At 36.7% G+C, this 23,733-nt stretch overlaps 2 protein-coding genes across 4 annotated transcripts; both read left to right on the top strand.

The window, feature by feature from the left end:
• Nucleotides 1–200: 200 nt before the first annotated feature.
• Nucleotides 201–5,317, top strand: LOC107594878 (serine/threonine-protein phosphatase 2A catalytic subunit alpha isoform-like). The gene is made up of 7 exons (XM_016285087.1): nt 201–624; nt 1,699–1,908; nt 2,014–2,187; nt 3,279–3,368; nt 3,488–3,649; nt 4,625–4,743; nt 4,860–5,317. The coding sequence occupies exons 1-7, from the start codon at nt 523–525 to the stop codon at nt 4,930–4,932; spliced, it is 930 nt and encodes a 309-aa protein (XP_016140573.1). The 5' UTR covers nt 201–522; the 3' UTR covers nt 4,933–5,317.
• Nucleotides 5,318–7,175: 1,858 nt separating this feature from the next.
• Nucleotides 7,176–18,793, top strand: LOC107594876 (sideroflexin-1-like). Of its 3 annotated transcripts, none has more exons than XM_016285085.1 (11): nt 7,176–7,191; nt 11,030–11,199; nt 12,384–12,554; nt 12,674–12,772; nt 13,845–13,920; nt 14,073–14,158; nt 14,540–14,667; nt 15,850–15,899; nt 16,094–16,143; nt 16,247–16,294; nt 16,420–18,793. In XM_016285085.1, the coding sequence occupies exons 2-11, from the start codon at nt 11,036–11,038 to the stop codon at nt 16,514–16,516; spliced, it is 969 nt and encodes a 322-aa protein (XP_016140571.1). In that variant the 5' UTR covers nt 7,176–7,191; nt 11,030–11,035; the 3' UTR covers nt 16,517–18,793. The 3 variants fall into 3 exon arrangements, with proteins under 3 accessions (XP_016140571.1, XP_016140570.1, XP_016140572.1); XM_016285084.1 differs by lacking the exon at nt 7,176–7,191 and adding an exon at nt 7,374–7,446; XM_016285086.1 differs by lacking the exons at nt 7,176–7,191; nt 16,094–16,143; nt 16,247–16,294; nt 16,420–18,793 and adding an exon at nt 7,374–7,446 and having other exon boundaries at nt 15,850–16,085.
• The last annotated feature ends 4,940 nt before the right edge of the window (nt 18,794–23,733 follow it).

The following is a 23,733-nucleotide window of genomic DNA, read 5'->3' as shown; positions in this document are numbered from 1 at the left end:
ACGCCTGGCTTATAAATATGAATTAGATCATAAAGATTCAGCATATTAATCTGCCAATGGAGAAGGCCTGGCTCATGAATATTAATTAGGTCAAAGATTCAGTATAGTAATCTGCCAATGGAGAAGGCCTGGCTCATGAATATTAAGTAGAAAGCCTTCGCTGTAGTAGGATTCGTTATTTTGAATGCGGATTAGGTGACGTCAACCTACATGAGCGGATTCTTCGTCGCTGCGCATCATAACCGGACTCAAAGGAGCTTTCAGGCTGTCATTTTAATCGTTTACTGCTTACAAAGAACAGTAATTCATCGATTTATTCTTGAGGGAGTAAAAGTAACAGCGCTTTAGTTCATTTGCGGCCTTAAAGTATTTCAAGTAACCAAGGACTCAACAGCTTTATTTTAAACTGGGACCGATTACTTTGACGCATGACGCCAACCCCCCCCAAAAACCTAAACAACCTAATTTTGAGTCATTTTACATAATTTTTTAGCATTACTTGAATGATTTAAGGAATTAACGATGGACGAGAAGGTATTCACGAAAGAACTGGACCAATGGATCGAGCAACTGAACGAGTGCAAGCAACTATCGGAAAACCAAGTGAAAATGTTATGCGAGAAGGTGAGTTCCGCACGACGACCACCGTCACCTATGTCACCTATGTCAGTGTTGCTCTGTATGCTAAAACACGTGCTGTGTCAGGCGGCCCGTGGGCGCAGCAGCAGACCGGCTACATTTGTTAACGTCTCAGAAACGGTTGCAGTGCGCCCTTCCCACTGGCCGCTTATCCGAAGATGGCGGTGCAGAGTTATTCTATTATTGGCCGTCCGTGCGCCATGAATGTGACTATTGGTTGTCGGCTGTGCAGCGCAGTTAGCAACCAGAGCTCGTCAGGTTATGCCTACTTTACTGTTATTCGTTGTCAGGCAGAGTTTTGGGTTTGCCTTTTGCTTTCTAAGCGAGTAACTTACGGGACTGTAAACATTCGGATCCACCAGCATCAGTTTAAAAAAAACCCTAAACAACCTAATTTTGCGTTATATAAAACGTTCTTTTTAAGAGCCATTTTATGTATATCGTTTACGTTAGCAATGTTAAAAATGCCCAGATTATTTCAAGTGGCGCGTCTAGAATTAAGTCCACCTGCATTAATCAGTATGACCTTATTCTGTTAAACCAAAATGTTCAATGTCCTGTAACTTTACCTCCACAATGTAAAAGTAAAAAAATGTGCGGTTGTTGCCTGAAAATAGTTGACCTAAAAATGAAAATTCTGTCATCATGCACTCACCCACATGTTGTTCCTTACCTGCATGACTGCCTTTCCTCTGTGGAGCACAGAGGGAGATGTGCCTGAGTTTGTATTGTGAAAAATATACATCATTTTATAATATATAAAATAACTGCTACTAATAATGATGATGATGATTCATTTATGTTTACTGTATTATTACCAGTTAGTTTAGATGTTACCACGTTTTAAGTTTATCTGACCCACATTTTTACAGCGGTCCCTCTTAATCCATTTCCAAGAACAAAGACCCATTAAGCATATGCCAATATTTATTCATCACTGGTCAGTGTCAATGTTGCCTCTTGCAGTTTGTTAGGAATTTTAAGTGCACTTGTGGTTAATAGTTGAGATCATTGTTTGTGTGCTTTTGAAGTCTAACCTGCCTGTTTTATCTATTGCAGGCTAAAGAAATTTTATCCAAAGAATCAAACGTTCAGGAGGTGCGTTGCCCGGTGACAGTATGTGGAGATGTACATGGCCAATTTCATGATCTAATGGAACTGTTTAAGATCGGGGGTAAATCACCAGATACCAATTACCTGTTTATGGGAGACTATGTGGATAGAGGTTACTATTCAGTAGAGACAGTCACACTTCTGGTGTCTTTAAAGGTATGTGCATAGACACAGCTTTAATATTAAAATTTTAAGTTACTAATACAAGAAAATGCTCATTTGCATTGTTAATGGCTTGTTTTGTCATTTTAAATCGTCCAGGTTCGATATCGAGAGAGAATCACCATCCTTCGTGGAAATCATGAAAGTAGACAGATCACACAAGTTTATGGCTTTTATGACGAGTGCCTGAGAAAATACGGAAATGCAAATGTTTGGAAATATTTCACAGACCTCTTTGACTACCTTCCTCTTACAGCCCTCGTAGACACACAGGTAAATTGGTTTGTGATTAACAGTATTTCATCCTTTGAAACTGTACTCAACTAGGGCTGTCATGATAACTGCAATATTGTAATATTGTGATACTGACAAGCATCTGCCACAAACGCGATGTTCACTTTTTATATATGTATATATATTCATGAGGCTATGCCCTTCTTGTTTTACACTTAATGCACGTGTATTGAATGTTCATTAAGTTTAGGCCTACATCATAACAAAAGTGAAGATAGTCATATTTTTACACCAACTGGCTCTTTTTTACGACTTAAAGACTCTGTGTACCATTGGAATTTGTACAGAGGTTCTTTAGATTTGCAACAGACAGGGCGAGAGATAGAGAGAGATCGTCTGAGCATGCGCAATTACATGCGTCTGTCCTTCTTGAGGTCAAGTCATATATTTGTGTGTGGGGGAGTAAGTTTGCCATCAGTTATCAGAAGATGAAAGAGATATCATTGTCATAGCATCCTTTCAGCGTTTAAGGGGATTTCCCGCGACTGTGTCAGCATTGTTTAATGCAATGAGTCAATGGCATTGTTCTCTATGAAGCGAAACATCAGCTTCAGCATTACCCAGGTAACGAGTTGATCATCGATTGAGCCTTGTAAAGTGGCGCTCAAAGTAAAATTAATTTCAACACCTTGTTTCAATTATGAATGAATCTGTGTTTTTAAAAGTATTAGTTGACTCGCTCGTAAATAGTCGCTTGCCGTAACCTCCTGGCTTGTAATGTAACTGCACTGACTGACAGTCTGTAAAATGAGCGCAGAGACGAGTCCCTGTACTCATACTGCTGATATGTCAAAACACTGAAAGCCTCTTGTCCAGTCAGATTCGAGAATCGGAACATACTATTATACATATAATAATAATAATAATAATAATAAACCAGTGAGCTTAATTATGTAGACAGATAGATTAATAAATAAATGGCAATAACAACACATATTGCGATTATGGAGGCACTCAAAATTATTTTGATATATAGACAGCCCCTATACTCAACTCAAAACAAAGACGTTGCATAGTAATTTGAGTGCACATGAAGCTTAAACTAAACTCTATTTGCTCCGTCTGCACAGATTTTCTGTCTCCATGGAGGATTGTCACCTTCAATTGACACACTGGATCACATCCGCGCATTGGACCGTATCCAAGAAGTTCCCCATGAGGTATTAATTCCGCCTATGATGTGAATATCAGAAAGATGTATAGTGTTACTATAATCAAAATCATTAAGAGTTGCAGCTGTGAATACTACTCACAGGACCTTATGAAATCTTATTGGCAGGGTCCCATGTGTGATTTGCTGTGGTCAGATCCGGATGACCGTGGAGGTTGGGGGATTTCCCCCAGGGGGGCAGGGTACACGTTTGGCCAGGACATCTCAGAAACATTTAACCATGCCAACTGCTTGACTCTGGTCTCACGAGCTCACCAGTTAGTGATGGAGGTAAAAGAGAAGTTGATTACCATGTATAAATGTTTGTTAATGAGGGGGTTTTGGAGACATGAATGTTTCTAGATTTTTGGAGTAAAAATTATAGGTTTTATTTTTAGAAGTAAAAAGCTAAAATTAGTCCCTTGGGGTAAGATGGGCCCTTAGAATTGGCACAGAAGGCCCCAAGTTGCATGTTGTTACTAGTGATATTATTTTTATATTTAATACTTACTGTAACAGGGGTATTATTTTGTATTTCCATGAATTAGATGTACATTTCAGACATTTTTATTTTTCATTAAAACCTGTAGGCTAATTGAGCAAAATCATTCAATTTGCATTCATAGTGTTGCTGTTAAGACATCTTCAGTTACAGTAGGGATAATCAATATGTATATATTTATATGCTTGTATATGAAAGTCATAGAGTAAATTTACCTTTCAGATGAATCTGTTACTGGGATTTTGCCTGGTTCACATTGGTTATTTAATTATTCAACTAAATTGTCAAAATACAATTTTAAATAGAATAGTTGATTTAGTATTTCACATTAATGACAATTTATAGAATATATAAATATGAATACAAATTTTAGCAAAAGTAATTCTATGCATTCTATTTTTTAAATTGTCATTAATGTTAAAAAGTGTATTTTGACAATTTAGTTGAATAATTGAATAACCAACAGACAAGGCAGAGTCCCAAAAAAAGATAATCATCTGAAAGGTAAATGTATATAATTATGTTATCGTATATCATTTTTGTTGAAGATGTTAAATGTTGTTTGTTTCATGAGTAATTTAAACTAACATGAAAAAATGTTGCACTTTGAAACAAACAATGCAATAGAAATTTGAAACGGCACAAAATTCTAAAAATATTCAAATAACCTTTTGTTTTGAATTTGTAACACATGGATAATATTATACACCTACTGACCGTTTATTGGGTACTGGCTAATATAATTTTTTTAATTATTTCTACAGGGTTATAACTGGTGTCATGAACGTAATGTTGTAACAATCTTCAGTGCACCTAATTATTGCTACCGATGTGGTAACCAGGCTGCGATCATGGAACTTGATGACACACTCAAGTACTCCTTGTACGTATATAACATAAAGCATAAAACAATTTCTGTTTTATTGATAACTCCCCTTTCCTTGTGTTATATATTTGTAATTTTGCTGTTATGAATATTAACAGGATGATTTCCTTTAGTTTACAGTTTGACCCTGCACCACGCAGAGGAGAGCCTCACGTCACTCGCCGCACTCCAGATTATTTCCTGTAAGATGGGAAGGTTTTTTTTATTACAGTATTGCAGCACTATCTGACCCGTGGACAATGAACATTCATAGAAGGCATCTGTTCAAATTTTCCAACACAAACCCCTGTCCTTGGACCAAAACATGTGCCATATCTATACTGCAATAAGATAGATGCAGTCATCTCAACAAACACACAAATGTAATAGTACTCTCTCATCTGCATCATGTACTTTTCTCTTTTCTGTACTAAAAAAGCTGTTGTGTTTTTGATCAGGATATAAGGGTTTCTTCAGACTAATGGGTTTATGTGCATTCTTCTGAAACGCTGTGTTTTGGAATAACATTTTTAATATACACTGTAAATGCTTATGACTGGATAATATACAAGTTGTGATGAGCTTAAAATAGTGCTGTGTATTATAGCTGCATTTTCATGCTGCATGGCCTCGGGTACACAAGGAGCTGTCATCTGGCAAATTTCCGACTTCTGTTTTAAATGATTGCTTACTGCAGTGTTTGTTACAGGTGGGTATGAGACACTTTAGTTTTAGTCCCTTTTCGATGTCTTTTAAGCACTTTTTTCAATGCAGTATTTCTTATTGTTCTTAGTTTACAGAGCAGTGGTTTTGTTTGTTTTTGCTTTTGTATGTTACTGTATTATTTCCCAATAATTTGTAAATCAGAGCACAATTAAATAGGGATTTGAACGGCAATAAAGACTCATGCTATTTATCTATGTAAAGCCTGTTTCTTTTTAGACAGCAGCTGTAACGTTCTGTTCTTCCTCTGCTGTAGGACGGTGCAAAATGTTGGCAGTGTTGCTGATAGATTTTAACTGTCCAACTGGGTCATTCCCATTATGCAGTAAAATGTACTGAGCACTGTAACTAAAAATGAATATGCCTTTTATTGGAATTTAAATAATTGTATCTTAATGGTACAGCAGACAGTACAGTACAGCAGACTTTCAAAAAATATGGTCTGGTGAAGTTCAGGCAACTATTTAGACAATGAAAATTAATAGGATGGAACGTAATAGGAAGAAAATAAAGAGCTGAAGTTCAGAATTGCTCAGTGAGAGATACAGAGTTTGCTTATATGAGGGTGAAAATGTGAAATCACACCGTTTTCTATAATTTTATCTAACCGTGAGATTTGATAAAATCCGACGTTTGCTCATGATGTAATGTTGTTTTCAATTTTTGGGGGAAGGGAAATAAAAAAAAATTATGACTTTTTGAAAAAAAAGAACAGGTGAACACGTTTATTTATTAAAACATGTTCTTTATTAAAAGTTGGGGAATAATATCCAACACACGCTCAAACCAAAGTGTCTCTTAAAATTCACTGCTATTTTCACTTAATGTGATATTGCGATCAAACAGAAGTATTATGATTAACATGACTGAAAATCCTGAGTTTAATATCTCACACATCAGAATTGCGGACATGAAAATTCAAAGCATACCAGGACTGACTTGGTTGGTGTTTAAAATATCCGCTATATGGGGTATTTTCTAAGACCCATCATAATTGTACTTCAGAATACATTCTTTAAACGGAGCTCTGTGGATAAATCTATCACTCACCTTTTAAGTAAAGCGTTTTACTTAGCTCCAGGAAATAACAGGCATTTGAAAAGGTCTTAGTTTTCGAAGGTAATTATGTAACACATTCATCTCTTTCTGTAGAGATTCAATTAAATAATGAGTAATAATAAAAAGGTTAACGTGTTCATTGCGACATCTGTGTGACATACAAACTACATGTACCTACAGGCAGGCGCTGGAGCATTTTTGTATTTATTTGGTGAACACAAAGTTCATACAAAAGACTAATGTTTTATCTTTCATATAGACAGTCAACAGTTAAAAGTTAATGTCATAAAAACTGAAGACAGAACAGTTTTGGCATCTTTGAAGCTCATTAAATTTCATAAATCAACATATTTGCGTTCCTTTGATTTCATGACAAAAGTCTTTTCGTTGGCTGATAATGCGTTTGATCTTAGTCGCTGAGATCAAACGTTGCAACTTGTTTATCTTTATCTAATTCCCTTGATATAACTCTTTTCTGGAATATAAATCTAGTGTTACCATGTTACAAATATTTTCCACGATATTGAAAACTTTTATTTTGAATGATGAACAGCGTCTCTGGTTGGGCCAGAGGGCGGAGTTTACTGCAGCGTACTTCACATTCATTCGTAAAGCCCAAATTAGCCTCAGTGCGGGAGACTAGCTGCTGCGGAGTGCTGTGATTCGGGCTTGCACTGTTGCACTGTAAGTGACCTTTCTTTATAGATTTTCACGGAATAACTCTTTTCTGGAATATAAATCTAGTGTTACCATGTTACAAATATTTTCCACGATATTGAAAACTTTTATTTTGAATGATGAACAGCGTCTCTGGTTGGGCCAGAGGGCGGAGTTTACTGCAGCGTACTTCACATTCATTCGTAAAGCCCAAATTAGCCTCAGTGCGGGAGACTGATAGCTGCTGCGGAGTGCTGTGATTCGGGCTTGCACTGTTGCACTGTAAGTGACCTTTCTCTATAGATTTTCACGGGTGCCATTGTCAAGATATGTTTTTCTTCTTCTTTTTACTGGCTGTATTAGAATGCCCCCAATGCTGCCAGTAAGTGGATTTGTGATGTGGCATCCAGAGGTGGATAAAGAGGTGCACAGCTGGAGTTGCACAGATGGTTTTAAAGATACAAACTTACATTGATTCAGATGTTTATCATAAGGAGCATCCCTGCAATATTTATATCATGACATTTAAACATAATATTCTCATATGGATTTATGACATATTGAAAACCCCAATGGAAGCCACCTAACCGGTACTGACTGGTTTTGAACCATTCTTTGCCACTGGGCTACAATGATGAAATTCTAACAATTGATTTCAAAACTAGACACCATATAAATAATGTCATTTATCCTACAGTGTTTGCTCTTTAAAGAGCATCAGTGTTTTGACACAGAAAATATAGCCTATGAATTAAGATGTGTGCATGCATATTATTACTAAGCTACTTAAATAATACAGAGTAATATATGGTCATGATTGCATACTATTAGGCAAGAAACGGGCTGTTTAGGGATAGTGTCATAAACACGGCGTCTATGTTCAAAGTTCAGTTCAGATCAAGAGGCCCGTGCATCGGTCAGTATCTTATCACTGCAATCCATAATGTGTGCGGGCCGCTGAAGTGTTTTCACTGTAGGAAAGCGTACTGTAGTCGCTTTGTTGCGATGTCCGATTCGTGAATCAATTGTTCTTTTGAGTCGGATCTTTGTTTAGCGAATCGGTTGAGCCTGTATGCACAAGCTGTCTAAACGATTGTTTACGAAAATGACTGAACGATTCGGTGAATCATCTCTTGGCAAATTTTAAATAGAGCTAAACTAAACTAAACGTATTGCCAAATAGAAGAACATGCTATATAAAACGTAAATTAAAATGTTTACTTTTTAACGTACGTATATAAAGTTGAGTTGGTTTTACTAAATTGCTTGTTATGAAACCATGCTGCGATATTTAACTTAATTTGAGTACTTAATGTAAATATACAGTTTAAGTTTGAAACCATTATTTTTTTTTTGGCTGATCTGGGCACATTCAATTACATAAACACTATTATCAATAAAAAACAGAATCGAATTAAAACGTAACAAAAATCAATGCCTACATATTGAAACGTTTCTTGGCATTAAATATGCAACACCGAATCCCTGAATTCTTTTCGAACCTTTTTGCAACGAATTGTTCAAAAGAATCGATTAGCGCAACTGAGTCGGTCTTCCTATCGCCAGTGAAACGCGTTACAAACGGGACGCAGCGCAAGTCAAAGCATCAAGCGATCTCGATTTAAAGAGACACGGGCCCACTTTTGTAGCCGTCAGCAGTGAAACGCTTGATTTATTGTCCTCCCTTTAGCCGTCTCTGGTGCATTGTCGAGATAAAATGTCACCAAGCTGTACATTTAAAGCGCGTGATTTATTTCATTTATTTATTTCTGCCACTGCGAATGCTTTTCCTTGCAATATGCACATGTCAATAAATGGTTAAATTCTGTTTCTTCTTAAAGTTTTATCTGAACTAGGGATGCACCGATATGAAAATTTTGGCCGATACCGATAACCGATTATTCTTTATTTTTGAAAGCCGATAACCGATATGTTGGCCGATAAATCTATATCCAAATTGTTATATACTTTTTGAGAGCCTGATTACAAAAAAGGTCTCATCATTAAAAGCCACATCCCAAACACTTCAACATAAGCAGCCTAGTTTGAACGGTGTACGTTTTAAAAATATTTTTACTCTCCCATTACCAAATTTAGTCATAAAAAAGTCTTACAAATAAATAAAATTATGCATAAATAATGCAAACAAGTCACTGGACATCATTACACGTGTAAAGAATCAAAATGAATGCGCCATAGATCAATAAAACGGAATAGCCTCTGCACGGACAATAATTAAATGATTTTAATTACTAAACCATATTGTTGATGAAAATAATAAGAGAAAAATACAAGTGGTTGTTGTTATTTAATAATATATCAATGATTTTGAAAAAGTAACAAATTAATACCACTGTTTTAAATAGCAGCCGTTGAGCTGCGCGTGCTGAAGCTGAAGAGCTGAATGAACACGGTAAACTGAAGCGTTTTGCTGGCAGCTTATTTACCGGAAATGCATCCTGAGATTAATATTAATACAACATAAACATAATATTACAACTTATATATGTACAAAATGACGCAGTTATTGCATGCTATAGTCAGAAAGTGTGATCCTGTTGTGGATGCGCTCTTCCCATAACAACGCACTGAAACACGGCAACTAAACCCAAAGAATTCACAACGTTTTATTATAATAATGTTCTCATTAGAATGTTATATACACGACATTCCCAATCATAGTTATTAATGTTGTGCACTGCTGTTTGAGCTGCGTGTGCTGAGCTAAAGATGATCACCGGTAAACTGAAGCGCTCTTTTAACTTAACCAAACGCATTCTATGAGATAAATCAGATATACATCAAATAAACACAATATTACAATGTACAATTGCACAAAAGGCTGCAAACGAACAGCGCGCATCTGAAGTGTCTCTGAAGGAAATAATGCATTATTTATCGGCTTTAAGATATCGGCCAAATTTTCTTATCAGGCCGATACCGATAACAGAAAAAATGAGCCGATATGGGCCGATACCGATATGGTGGCCGATATATCGTGCATCCCTAATCTGAACTCAACCTTGAAGCATTTGATAATGAAGCTGGTTTTCGGTTTGTCATTGGAAAGGTTTGGTACACCCAAAAATAGTAACCTAGTATAATTTTAAACCATATGGCTTTCTTTCTTAAGTGTAAGCAAAACTTGCTGTCTGGTATATAATCTAAAGCCTCGGTAATCTTCACTTTCACTGTAAGAAAAATGATGCAGTGAAAGTGAATGTTGATTAAGATTGTCAGTCCTCCACATTCTGTCTAGTATCTTTTGTCTTTCACTGAAGAAAGATGAAAATAAATGAGAACGAGTAACTGAAGGCATTTTTTGCGAGAACTATCTTTTAACCAATCCCATATCCTGAGACTCAATTTCTAATCTGGTACTTTTTCTAGTTTTGTATAGAAACACAGGCCATATATACAGAGGCGCTGCTTTATATGGGGACATGTTTTCAGTTTGACTGATGTTTAAGCTTTTCTTTGGTTGGCTGGTCAGCTGTGTCTTTAGCAGCTACATGCTGATTCAGCGGTGGCTTAATCAGGAGAGGAATGTCATGTGCAAGCATTATTTGGTTTGGTTTCTGTGGGGAAAAAAATCTAAAAAGGCTTTTGATTCACTAGATGTTATTACATTTTAAAATGTATTAAAATAGAAATTTTATTCTAATTATATTTCACAATATTTCTGTTTTAATGTATTTCGGAACAAGTAAATACAGTTTAGGTGCAGAGACTTCTTTTAAAAACAATAAAAAGAAAGAATCTTACCATCCCAAACTTTTGAACAGTAGTGTACTTACCATCAAAAATAACTTGTGTGTTAAAAAAGATAAAAAGAAGTGTTTTTAACAGTGTAATATTTTCACAGAGTACCATGGCAGCTGAGCTTTCCACCTCCATAAATATTAAAGAGCCATGCTGGGATCAGGGAACATTTGTGGGACGAGCAAAGCATTTCTTCACCGTCACAGACCCCAGAAACATCCTTCTGTCAAATGAACAATTAGAAAAAGCACGTCAGATTATTCTGGATTACAAGTAAGATTCTACTCTGCATTATTTATGTGCTTTTGTATAGACCAATCTGGAGTAGATGTCACAGTTACGTCACTTGCAGCTGCGCGCGCATAGTGGTGGCAGAAAAACACTGGGAACAAGTGGAGGGAAACGGGTAAAATCCATGGAATAAGAGAAAAAATGTATTGTTGTGCCTTTGGATGTCAGAATCAGAATGCAAATAATTTTTATATAACACTGTCGTCAAAGAAGCCATTTGAAGCTAAACGCAGACGTTTAAATGGACAGACTATGGATGAAACCTGCTATGATTACCCTACTTTTAAAGCATAAATTTGATTTAAACAATAGGTCTATATAATATTCGTATAGGGGACATATTTTATTAGCTGTACAGTTGAAATACATGCATGAAATACTATTTAAACCTATAACATTTTACATAACATTTACCTATTTTATCTCACAATTCTGACTTTTTTTCTTGCTAATGCAAGTTTATATCTCCTAGTTCGGACTTTATAACTTTATTCAAGTCAACAATTGCGAGTTTGTCAATTCTAAGGGAAAAAAGCCAGATGTGTGGAATTATTAACTAAAAAGAAAGAATGACGAGTTGATTTTTCTTCCCAGAATTGTGAGATATAATCTCGGAATTGCAAGAAAAAAAGTCACATTTTTTAAATATAAACTCAAAATTAAATTTTTATTATTTTATTCCATGGCTTGAATAGACTGTTTACTGCCCTCACTATGTGTACACATACATAGCTATGCAGCAAGCTTAACACTCCTCCAACAAAGACTTGAGACAATAACTGAATCCAAGTGCAATTTAATGGAAGCGGTGTAAAAAGACAGTGCCTTTTCCAAGAATAAATGAAGTGTGGATGGAGATTGGTATCGTCTGTGTGCCCTCTCAAACGCCTCACAACATAATGGCTGAACAGCACATGCTCTGCTTAAATATAGACATGTCACCACTAGGGGTCGCTAAACTGTGAAACTAGAACTGAAAACAGCATAGACTGCTATGTTAAAACTGTCATTTTCTGCCACCAGATAGGCTCCGCCCACAAAAATGTCATCACTGTTTGCAAACACTGAAATTGGTCTATAGCGTTTCATGCTACAAATGCTACATAGGTTTCTAGATAACAAATGCACTATTATTATCATCATCTTCTGTTTTCTTCTCCTTGAAGAAAAGGGGTGGTAACACCAGGTCTCACAGAAGACGAGCTATGGAGGGCAAAGTATGTTTTTGATTCAGCGTTCCATCCAGACACAGGCGAGAAAATGCTCCTGATTGGTCGCATGTCTGCTCAGGTCCCCATGAACATGACCATCACTGGATGCATGATGACGTTTTACAGGTGAATCATGCTGGCTTTTGCTGTGTAATCCATTATTGTAGTGTAGCTGTAGGACTTGGTGGATATTTTCTGGATAATAAATGAATGCTGAATATTTATATATGTTTTCTTGCTTTTAGAACAACTCCAGCAGTTCTGTTTTGGCAGTGGATTAATCAGTCTTTCAATGCAATAGTCAACTATACCAACAGGAGCGGAGACGCCCCCATCACAGTAAAGTGAGTAGGGTTGGGTATCGAGAACCGGTTCCAAATTTCCCATAACCAGGTATTCAATAAGACACTGGGATTTTCGATTCCACTTAACGATTCCTGTGTTCGCATTTTAATGTGATTTTAAACGATTTAAGCGCAGGAAGGGAAAGAACTTGTGCACTGTTTTGCGTGCGCGGCACACATCTGAAGCACAAGCACAGAGAATCACGTTCCCAGCCCCTGTATTTGTTCTCGAACTGTTCTGTGCAGTTCCACTGCAGAAAAGGTAGTTCCGGGCCAGAACTGAATTCTTTTTCACATCTTGCAACCAATATGTACAAAATTACATCAGTATATCCTTGTAAACACAGCCATTTTTGTCTTAAGTGAATGTAAACGGGTGAGAAAGAAAACGCATGAGTATTTTAGTGAAAGTGATGTGACATGTGGCCAAGTATGGTGACCAAACGTGCTGCCTGTCATTAATTTTAATCAAAGAACAAAAGAAAATCATTCACTGATCTTGATTGAATATCTTTCGTAACTTTCATGAGATGAATCTATATTTTATTTATGAAAAGAAAACTGTAGTGTTTTTAAACCTTTGATTTCAATTTCTGTAGGCCTACCTGAAATTTGTTCAGTTGTATTTATTTATGATATTAATAATTGATATGTTTGTCCCTATTTTATTACTGACTGTGTACTTGTCTTTACCAATGTAATGTTTGAAATGTATGTTAGTCTAGTTTTTGCTGTGGTATTTTTGTTAAAAGCGTAGGCCTAAGTGTTCTGTAGGCTGCTGATTTTTGCTCATGTTATACAGCTGCAACAGAATGCTTTGTAAAAAGACAGAATAAATACGTTTGACATTAAATGTTTGACTTTTTATCTTATTGGATTCGAAACTAGGAATCGATAAGAAGGGGAATCGATAAGCAGAATCGGAATCAATAAAATTCAAACGATACCCAACCCTAAAAGTGAGAGGACTTTAGATCATGCATATGAACATTTGTTTCACTTAATGCATTTATCTTGTGCTCTACTTTGACCTCATTTGCAAAATCCCTAAATTCCTAATATGTCCTTGCAGCCAGCTTGGCACAGCATATGTATCGGCGACCACAGGGGCCGTGGCTACTGCTTTAGGACTAAATGCATTAGCAAAGGTAATGGTCTTGCTTTCCAATGTTTAAGGGCTGTAACACTTTCACAGCAAAGTAATACATATTAGAGTGTTTACTACTCAGTGCTCACTTTTTGTTTTCATGTATTAATCAATATTTATGTTTAAACTAAAAATTATTTTACTGTCTTTCAGCATGTGTCTCCACTAATAGGACGCTTTGTTCCTTTCGCTGCTGTAGCTGCTGCTAACTGTATTAATATTCCACTCATGAGACAACGGTAAATAATTACCTAAAACAAATCTTTTGCATAAAGAGCTTTGACCTAATGAGTTAAAGTTTGACCTTTGAGTTATCAGTGCTAAAGTTGTGCTGCATAATATTTTTGCGGAAACCTGATACATTTTTTCATGATTCTTTGATGAATAGAAAGTTCAGCAAAAATAGAACAGCGTTCATTTGAAATAGAAATCTTTTGTAATATTATAAATGCCTTTACTGTCACTATTTTAATCCATCCTTGCTGAATAAAATGATAATTTCTTAAAAAAACAACAACCCAAAAACAAACATTTGACCGGTAGTGTATATTGTGTGCTGCTGTTCATTTAACAGACATGAAATGATGTAAACTATGTTGTTTCTATTGTTTTTCAATCAGGGAACTCAAACACGGCATTCCAGTAACAGATGAGAATGACAATCGGTTAGGAGAATCTTCAAAGGCAGCTCAACAGGCCATCACACAAGTGGTGGTTTCCAGAATCCTCATGGCCTCTCCGGGAATGGGTTTGTTTACTCTAAATCTCTGAATCTGTCTTTTATTAAAGGATTACTCCACCCCAAAATGAAAATTTTGTCATTAATCACTTACCCCCAATGTCGTTCCAAACCCGTAAAAGCTTTGTTCGTCTTCAGAACACAATTTAAGATATTTTGGATGAAAACCGGGACTGTCCCATTGACTGCCAAGTAAATTACACTGTCAAGGTCCAGAAAAGTATGAAAGACATCGTCAGAATAGTCCATCTGCCATCAGTGGTTCAACCGTAACGTTATGAAGCGACGAGAATACCTTTTGTACGCGAAGAAAACAAAAATAACGACTTTATTCAACAATTTGTCTCCTCTGTGTCTCTGTAGCACCATTTTGGAGAATATGCGCTGAACGCTAGCAGCGTACGCTATTCTGTGTCAGCCACGACACAAGGATACGTTTTCTACGTGTATTTACGCTTTGATTTGAACGAAAACAGCGCATCTGTGCAACACGGCTGACACAATAGCGTACGCCGCTAGCGTTCAGCGCATATTCTCCAAAATGGTGCTACAGTGATGCGGAGAGACACAGAGGAGACAAATTGTTGAATAAAGTCGTTATTTTTGTTTTCTTCACGTACAAAAAGTATTCTCGTCGCTTCATAACGTTACGGTTGAACCACTGATGGCAGATGAACTATTCTAACGATGTCTTTCATAGTTTTTTGGACTTTGACAGTGTAATTTACTTGGCAGTCAATGGGACAGTCACAAGCCTCCCGGTTTTCATCCAAAATAGCATAAATTGTGTTCCAAAGACGGACGGAGCATTTAGGGGTTTGGAACGACATGGGGGTAAGTGATTAATGACAAAATTTTCATTTTGGGGTGGAGTATCCCTTTAAGCCGACTGCAATAGAATGGACTTTGCACCTATGTTTATAAAATTATGCACGTACAGGGACGTTCAAAAGTCTGAGACCACACTGAAAATCTGGAATCTAATTTAAACCTAGTAATAAAGCTGAGGAATTGTATATGTAAAAGACTATAAAATATCAGGATTTTTGTGAGTGGTCTGGTCTCAAACTTAAAACCCCCACTGTAGGTCTTATGCACATGCGATTTTGATTTATCAAAGTGCATTATCTGGTTATGGGACACTGTAATAACAAATAAATAATCTATCATTCTAATTAAATCTTCCTATAGCCATCCCTCCATTTTTAATGAACTCTTTGGAAAAGAAGGCCTTCCTGAAGGTAATTTCTAACCTACATTATAAACATGTTGTTTACATGAATGAAAATCTTAATGAAAGTTGTTTAGCCTTAACAGAGCACACACACACCCAACTACAGTGTCCGGTCTGCTTGAATGCAGTATCCCTTAAAATGGCCCCATAGAATCATGGGCTTTGTTGCCAGGTTGATTTTCTCCCCCCTTTATTTTTCAGAGGTTTCCGTGGATGAGTGCACCCATTCAGGTTGGCTTGGTTGGGTTTTGGTGAGTTGCCAAAGATAGATATATAGTCTAATAAACAGTTGTTTCTTAAAAGGCATTCAAGAATTTGTGACCCATTCTTTTGTACATTCTTTCTTTTTCTTAGCCTTGTGTTTGCAACCCCATTGTGCTGTGCGTTATTCCCACAAAAGAGGTGAGAACGTTCTCAAAAATGTTTGGATTGAACGATTTAGGAATCTTTTGAGAATAATTTGTTTTATGAATCATTCTGTTTATAATTTTTTGTATTTATTTTTTTCGAATTAAAATCATGCACAGCTCTATGGCACTGAGCCGTTTGGAACCAGAGCTGCAGGAGAAGATTCGAGTCTGTCATCCTGGAGTAGAGACTGTCTACTTCAACAAAGGACTGTAAAGACAAACGTCGGTGAATCTGCTCTCTACTGTAATGGATTCACGTACCATCTAAAACATCTCTTTGTGTGCCAAAGTTCACCCATTCCTCTCCAGGACATCCCAACTCAGTCATTTTGTAAGATGTTTTTTTTAATGTTCATTTTTGACTGTTTTAATTGTTTTTAAGCTAAATCCTCATTGTCGTTGCTGATTTTTGCTGATCTTTTGTCTGAACATGTAATTTATTTTTTTTAAATTTCTGAAATAATTTTGTTTGCTGCCAGATTATTCCATGTGCCATTCAATGTCGTTTTCAGTAAGGATCAAAGATAGCTGGTGTTGACCTTGTTTTTCTTTTCCGTTAGTCTGTATTGCATTGTTGATGTCAGTATTTCATCTTTGCAGTTTATGTTACTGCCAAATTTAATTTCAGTTTCAAGAAAAGTCAAGGGACCTCTTAATGACAATAGTGCAAGCCATTGAAAAAGTTGCCAAATACAACTCTGCTGCACATTTCCTTAGATGCAGGTTTAATAAATCGATAAACTACAGCATGGGTTTTAAGAAGAGTTTTATCTATTTTACTATCCTCAGTATTTGAGTTTAACTAGGATGTTATACAAGAGTAGCGTGTATTTTCATGTTTTCTTCTGCCTGTCGACGGTGCATGAACAAACTTTTTGTAAGTGAAAATAGTGTGCGGTTAAAGTTTAACGTGTTCTCATTGACTGTTCCAAAGTCCACTCCTCTAGCAATTCAAGGTAACACATTGTTTTTCAATATAAACTTATCAAACCTGCATCTGTTTTCTGTTTAATGAAAGGCCATTTACTTCAGTCCACCCTAAAAACTGCCTTTTCATGTGCCATATTTTGTTACGTTTAAGGTAACACACAGCGCTCTACATTAAACCTACCAGAATAACTAGAATAATCAAACAGTATAGAGGTCAATGACTAATGGAAGCTAATGTGTCATTTTCTGTATCTTTTAAAGAAAGGACACAATCCAAATGGTTTTTTTTTTTTAACTAGTGTGACTTTTCCTTTTATTGCCTTTCCATAAATCCTGTTTCTGTTTGCCATCATGGCCAAAGTATGTGGAGAGTTCCTTTGAGTTTGGCTATTTCAGTCATTTATGATGACAAGTATTAATGCAACTGCATAAAGACATTCTATCTAGACAGAGAATTGTATTTTAAAGGAATAGTTCCATGTAGTTTTGGTTATGTTATGTATTTTTAGATTTAATGATGTTAATCTTTGTGAACTTTCCATTTAATTGACTAAGTCTCCATGTGTTGAGGTATTTAAAAATGTTTAATACATAACCAACCAAGAGAGCGTAACAGCTCTCAGTTAGCTGTGTGTTGAGCGCTCTGATCTTTATTAATGTGAGACTGTTGATGTGCCACATTTGTTCAGTTCTTGAATGTAGTGTTGGCAGTAATGAAATCAAACAGAGCATGTACATTTCTGTGGATATACAGCTGGTTATGTTGGTAGCCAACTCATTGTTTTTAACTGTGACAAAAGCACAACAGTCCTTGTTCTTCAAGATTCCCTGAAGGCTTTCAGTGTTATGCATTACAGATATCTGTGAAAGTAGATAGAAAGTGTGTGATGGTTAGGGAAGAATTTTTGGTGTTTATAATTTGTTGAATATTATTTTGTGGCCAGATCAGGGTCACCAGCATCACCAATATTCACAGGGCCCGGGACAATATTTTCAAAAATTTCTTTGTCCCTCTCAATGATGGCCCTAGGTGCTCAGATCTTTGATATTTCCTATTTCATTTGAAATCTGTGATACTTACAGATCTTGTATAAATGAAATGAATGCATAACTGATGTAAACAAGCAAATGCTGGTGTGTTCAGGAGAATCACAACAGCATTGTTGCCACGAGGATCTTTAGACCGGAATTTACAGCACACCTGTTCTTTTTGATCTTTATGATGTAGCTAATTTTATTAATTATATACTAAGTAAAATGCAGTGTTTTCCTGGACAAGAATACATTCCCTTGTGCATTGAACACAGCATAATACTGTTTGTTTCCTGATCCAACATTACTTGATCAATAACTAAAGGCATCTGCATACTGGGAACAAAACGGGAATACTCTGAGGTGTGACTCAATGGTCTGCTCTTTAAATGAACAAGTTGCTCTCGTACAATAATTTGTTTACAGTGAATGAGATGGGTGTATGATTTTAAATATCTTATTTTACAGTGAATGGGGATAATGTACTGTGTGGATTACCTAAATGAAATAAAGAGTATGGAGCAATGGATTGATTTTGTGGCTTGTCCTCATAGCAATTTGTGTGTGTGTGTGTATATCACACTAGATTTTGGGGCTGTGCAATTTAATTTCTTACAGTTTGCTCCGTATGAATGAACAGACATTAGTTCACTTACCTTCAACTGGTTGTTGTGCTATTCATCAGTATTCAGCGCTCATGCCTAAACATGTATGAATGTCATCGCATTAAATACCATCATAACAAAAATAGCTTAAATGAAATTATAAAATAATATACTGGTAAAAAGATTAAGTATTTGGCTTCAAACGTTATTGGAACAAGTTCATAGTTAACCTGTTAGCGTTCCATGTTTTTGAGGATTAACTTTGTGACATACAACTAAAAAAAAAAAAAAAAAGATAAAGATGTCACATATCTTTGGAAAGCTGAGATTCTTGTGACTGGAATGATGCAAACCATTTTAAGATACAATCAACTCAGCAGATACAATCAGTGTCTTTGTAAGACCGCCAGCAAGGCTTCATGCTGTGATCACATTGTGTTTTCCAGCTAACAGCCCCCAGCTAGTCATCTGCAGGCATCTGTTTGCTAAAAATAAATGTAGGCTGAATGTTTTTTTGTTTTTTTCCTTTCTCAGTGTGTTCAAAGTTCTATTACTCAATACCAGGAAGACTTACAGTGATTCTGAGGTTTGTTCTGTTTAGTAACAAACCTCAAGAGTCACCTTTCAAAAGAGACCAAAATCATGCATATACTCCAAATGGTTCAAGAACAGCATGTAATTTACTTTGGGTATGCCTTTTTTTAGGCGTTTTAGACCAATTTTACAGGAATGCTAAGGGGTTAATGTGATGAACTACATCTGTGTTAATTTGAGGGAAACCGACTTCACCCTCTAAAACCTTAGAAGTATTTGCAAACATTTCTGGAAAAAGGTAATTTTTTCTAGAAAAGCTCTAAAATTATTTATTTCAACGTGTCTGCTTTAATATTATTATCTTTAAAATGTATAACTTTTAAAGGTGGCCCAAGAGTCTTCTGTTGCTGATTGTAGGCAAGGGGTATAAATAAAACGGGTAAAGGGTGACACATACTGGACATACATGGAACTCAGCACTTCAGGCAGTTTACTGTAGACACAACAATATACAATCTGTAGATGATATCTGTAGATGTAGAGGGGGGAAAAAAAACCGGAATCACTGAGTTGGAAAAAGGATCACCCATGTCAGTATTTTGTTGAACCACCTTTTGCTTTAATTACAGCCTTTAGTCTGTTGGGATATACAGGTGCATCTCAATAAATTAGAATGTCATGGAAAAGTTCATTTATTTCAGTAATTCAACTCAAATTGTGAAACTTGTGTATTAAATAAATCAAATGCACACAGACTGAAGTAATTTAAGTCTGGTTCTTTTAATTGTGATGATTTTGGCTCACATTTAACAAAAAACTTTTCCACAACATTCTAATTTATTGAGATGCACCTGTATGTCTCTACTAACTTTGCACATCTAGACTTTGCTCTTCTTTGCAGAACTCCTCAAGTTCAGTTAAATTTGATGGTGACTGTTTGTGGACTACAGTCTTCAAGTCATTCCACAGATTTTCAGTGGGGTTTAAGTCTGAGCTCTGACTAGGCCATGCAAGGACATTCACCTTTTTCTCCTTCATCCACTGTGTGGTCAGTTTTGCTGTGTGCTTTGGGTCATTGTCATGTTGGAAGGTAAAACTTCTTCCCATTGACAACTGTCTGGCAGAGGGCAGCAGATTTTCCTCAAGAATTTAATGCTATTTTACCCCATGCATTTTTCTTTCTATCTTGACAAGTGCTCCAGTCCCTGCTGCAGAGAAACACCCCCATAATAGGATATTACCACCTCTGTGCTTCACTGTAGGAATTCTGTTATTTGGATGGTGAGCTGTATTGGATCTCTGCCAGACATATGCTTGGGTGTTGAGACCAAATAATACAATTTTAATCTCATCTGAATCTTCAAGGTGTGTTTTGGCAAAGCTCAGTTGTGATTGCATGTGGCCTTTCTTTAGGAGTGGCTTTTTTCTTGCAACCCTCCCATACAAGCCACATTTGTGGAGAATTTGTGATATTGTTGTCACATGCACACAATGACCACTCTGTCATAAATTCCTGCAAATGCTTCAGAGTTGCTGTAGGCCTCTTGATAGCCTCTCTGAGAAGTTTCCTCCTGGCTCTTTCATCCAGTTTGGAGCAACTTCCTGATACAGGGAGGGTCTGTGTTGTACCGAACACCTTCCACTTCTTAATAATAGACTTCACTGTGCTTCTAGGCGTTGATAAAGTGAAATTAAATTTTTTTTGTATCCATCTCCTGACTTGTGCCAGTTCACAACTTTATCCCGGAGATCTTTTGACAGTGCCTTGCCACCCATAGTTGATTGCTTGCTTCAGTTGCACTACCAAGGACTGAAATGCTCCAGGAAAGCTCTTTTCATGCTGAGCTAATCAAAATGACCACAGCTGATCATTGTTGAAAGTTAATATCTTTCACTTGGATGTTTTAAGTTTCACTGAGTAAATACAGCTTGATAAAACAAAAACTGTCTGTCTTCATTTCAGGCTGCAAAGCAACAAAATATGATTATGTTGTGATCCGAAGCTTTCATCGGTTTGATGGTGTTTGCTACAAAAATGGAAAAACAATGTGCCTGCGGTACTTGTAACACTGATTCCATGTATCCTGAGAAGATGGGCAATTGGATTTATTTTATTCCATTTCCTAAACCCAAACAAAACAGAGCAAAATCACCTGAAAGTATTTTTTGTGTTTGTTTGCTTGTTTTGTTTTTATAATAAATACAAATAAAACAAGTAGATTGAACAGAAAAAGAATAGGCAATTCTAGTGTTAGAGGGTCATTTTTAAATGTCAGTAGAACAGAAAAAGAATAGATAATGCTTGTGTTAGAAGGTCATTATTTTTAATAAATAAAAAGAAAATAAGTAGAAAGAAAGAACAGAGAATGCTAGTGTTAAAGGCTCCTTTTTTCTTTTGAAATAAAACAAGTAGTTAGAATAGAAATAGAATAGAGTGTGCAAATGTTAGAGGGTCAATTTTTAAAAATAAAAAAACAAGCAGATAAAATTAGAATTGGCGTTATAATAGAGAGTGCTAGAGTTAGAGGGTCGAATGAAGATGAAAGAGATGTGTTTTCAGACGTTTCTTGAAAGTGATTAAGGACTCTTAATCTGCTTGGATTGAGCTGGGCAGGTCATTCCACCAGGAGGGAACAGTTAATGTAAAAGTCCATGAAAGTTTTATCATAGGTAGAATGCAAAATGTTTCAATACAAGCATTTCAGTCAAATGTAATTTATGCAATATTTCAAACCTTTAACCCACTTGGGAAAATCAACCCATGGCAACAGTTTAAAAGTAGCCCAATACTGTGGGAGAAAAAAAAACGCGGACTTGGCAACCCTGCATCCAAGAAGAATCAGAATCAGAAGAGCTTTGTTACCAAATATGTTTACACACACAAGGAATTTGACTTGAAGACAGGAGCTTCCAGTGTAGAAGAAAGTACAGACATAGTGCAGACATACATAGGAATAACACAGTAGGGATGGAATATAACACTAATGTAAGAAAAACATTTTTTAAATAATAATGTACTGTACACAGAAATAGAAGTATAGATAAAAAAAATTTATTGTTTAGATAAATGTACAGGTATGTTATAAGTATGCAGATATGTTATTTACAAAGTGTGCAGTTCACAAGTGTACAAATTTTGGATTCTGTGTATAAATATGTCAGTTGTGGTGGATGATGTATAATTATGAAAGTTTAATTGTTCAGGCTGAATATAGCCTGCGGGAAAAAAACTGTTCTTGTGCCTAGCTGTTCTGGTGGTCAGTGCTCTGTAGCTGGGTGTGAGGGGTCCAAGGTGATTTTCTTAGCCCTTTTCCGCACTCTGGAAATGTAAAGATCTTGGAGGCTGGGCAGAGGGGCACCGATAATCCTTTCAGAAGTCCTGACTGCCCGTTGTAGTCTCTTGATGTCTGATTTTGTAGCTGCAGGGCCTCTGCAGGGCCTCAGGGCCTCAGGGCCTCTGCAGGGCCTTTTCACAATGGAGTCTATAGGGCCTTTCGCACCGCAGGAACCTTTTCATAGTACCAGAACTAATTGTGGAACTACCCACTTTTCGGTGTGCTCGCACCGCCGGAACTGGGAGCGATTTTAGTACCGGACTGCCTTTTTCGAGAACCAAATTAGTTCCTACTCCAGAGCAGGGTCTAACCAGCACAACTGGTACTAATACAGATAATTGTATTTTAAAGGAATAATTCCATGTAGTTTTGGTTATGTTATGTATTGGCCAGATCAGGGTCACCAGCATCACCAATATTCACAGGGCCCGGGACAATATATTCAAAAATGTCTTTGTCCCTCTCAATGATGGCCCTAGGTGCTCAGATCTTTGATATTTCCTATTTCATCTATAATAAAGATTTTGTAGCTGAACCAAGCCAGACAGTTATGGATGAACACAGGACAGACTCAATGATAGCAGAGTAGAACTGTTTCAGCAGCTCCTGTGGCAGGTTGAATTTACTCAGCTGGCGAAGGAAGTACAACCTCTGCAGGGCCTTTTTCACAATGGAGTCTATAGGGCCTTTCGCACCGCAGGAACCTTTTCATAGTACCAGAACTAATTGTGGAACTACCCACTTTTCGGTGTGTTCGCACCGCCGGAACTGGGAGCTTTTTTAGTACCGGACTGCCTTTTTCGAGAACCAAATTAGCTCCTACTCCGGAGCAGGGTCTAACCAGCACAACTGGTACTAATCGTGACGTAAGTAGACACTGATTGGCCAAATGCGTACGAAAACACCCTCACCCGCCATGATTTAAAACACTGTTTAAACATACTGTAAACATGTCAACTTATTTCGCAATGATGGAGGACAGCGATAGATGGACG

Source organism: Sinocyclocheilus grahami, unplaced genomic scaffold (genome assembly GCF_001515645.1).
Source record: "Sinocyclocheilus grahami isolate Dianchi unplaced genomic scaffold, SAMN03320097.WGS_v1.1 scaffold192.1, whole genome shotgun sequence".
In the NCBI taxonomy this organism is placed as follows: Eukaryota; Metazoa; Chordata; class Actinopteri; order Cypriniformes; family Cyprinidae; genus Sinocyclocheilus; species Sinocyclocheilus grahami.
The sequence above is the reverse complement of the archived record's forward strand: the minus strand, read 5'-3'. Positions and strand labels throughout refer to the sequence as shown.

Coding starts and splice junctions, on each gene's coding strand:
- LOC107594878 (XM_016285087.1), top strand. CDS start 523: ATGGACGAGAAGGTATTCACGAAAGAACTGGACCAATGGATCGAGCAA. Junction 1,909..2,013: donor CACTTCTGGTGTCTTTAAAG/GTATGTGCATAG, acceptor TAAATCGTCCAG/GTTCGATATCGAGAGAGAAT. Junction 3,369..3,487: donor TCCAAGAAGTTCCCCATGAG/GTATTAATTCCG, acceptor TCTTATTGGCAG/GGTCCCATGTGTGATTTGCT.
- LOC107594876 (XM_016285085.1), top strand. CDS start 11,036: ATGGCAGCTGAGCTTTCCACCTCCATAAATATTAAAGAGCCATGCTGG. Junction 14,159..14,539: donor ATTCCACTCATGAGACAACG/GTAAATAATTAC, acceptor TTTTTCAATCAG/GGAACTCAAACACGGCATTC. Junction 15,900..16,093: donor AAAAGAAGGCCTTCCTGAAG/GTAATTTCTAAC, acceptor TTTATTTTTCAG/AGGTTTCCGTGGATGAGTGC.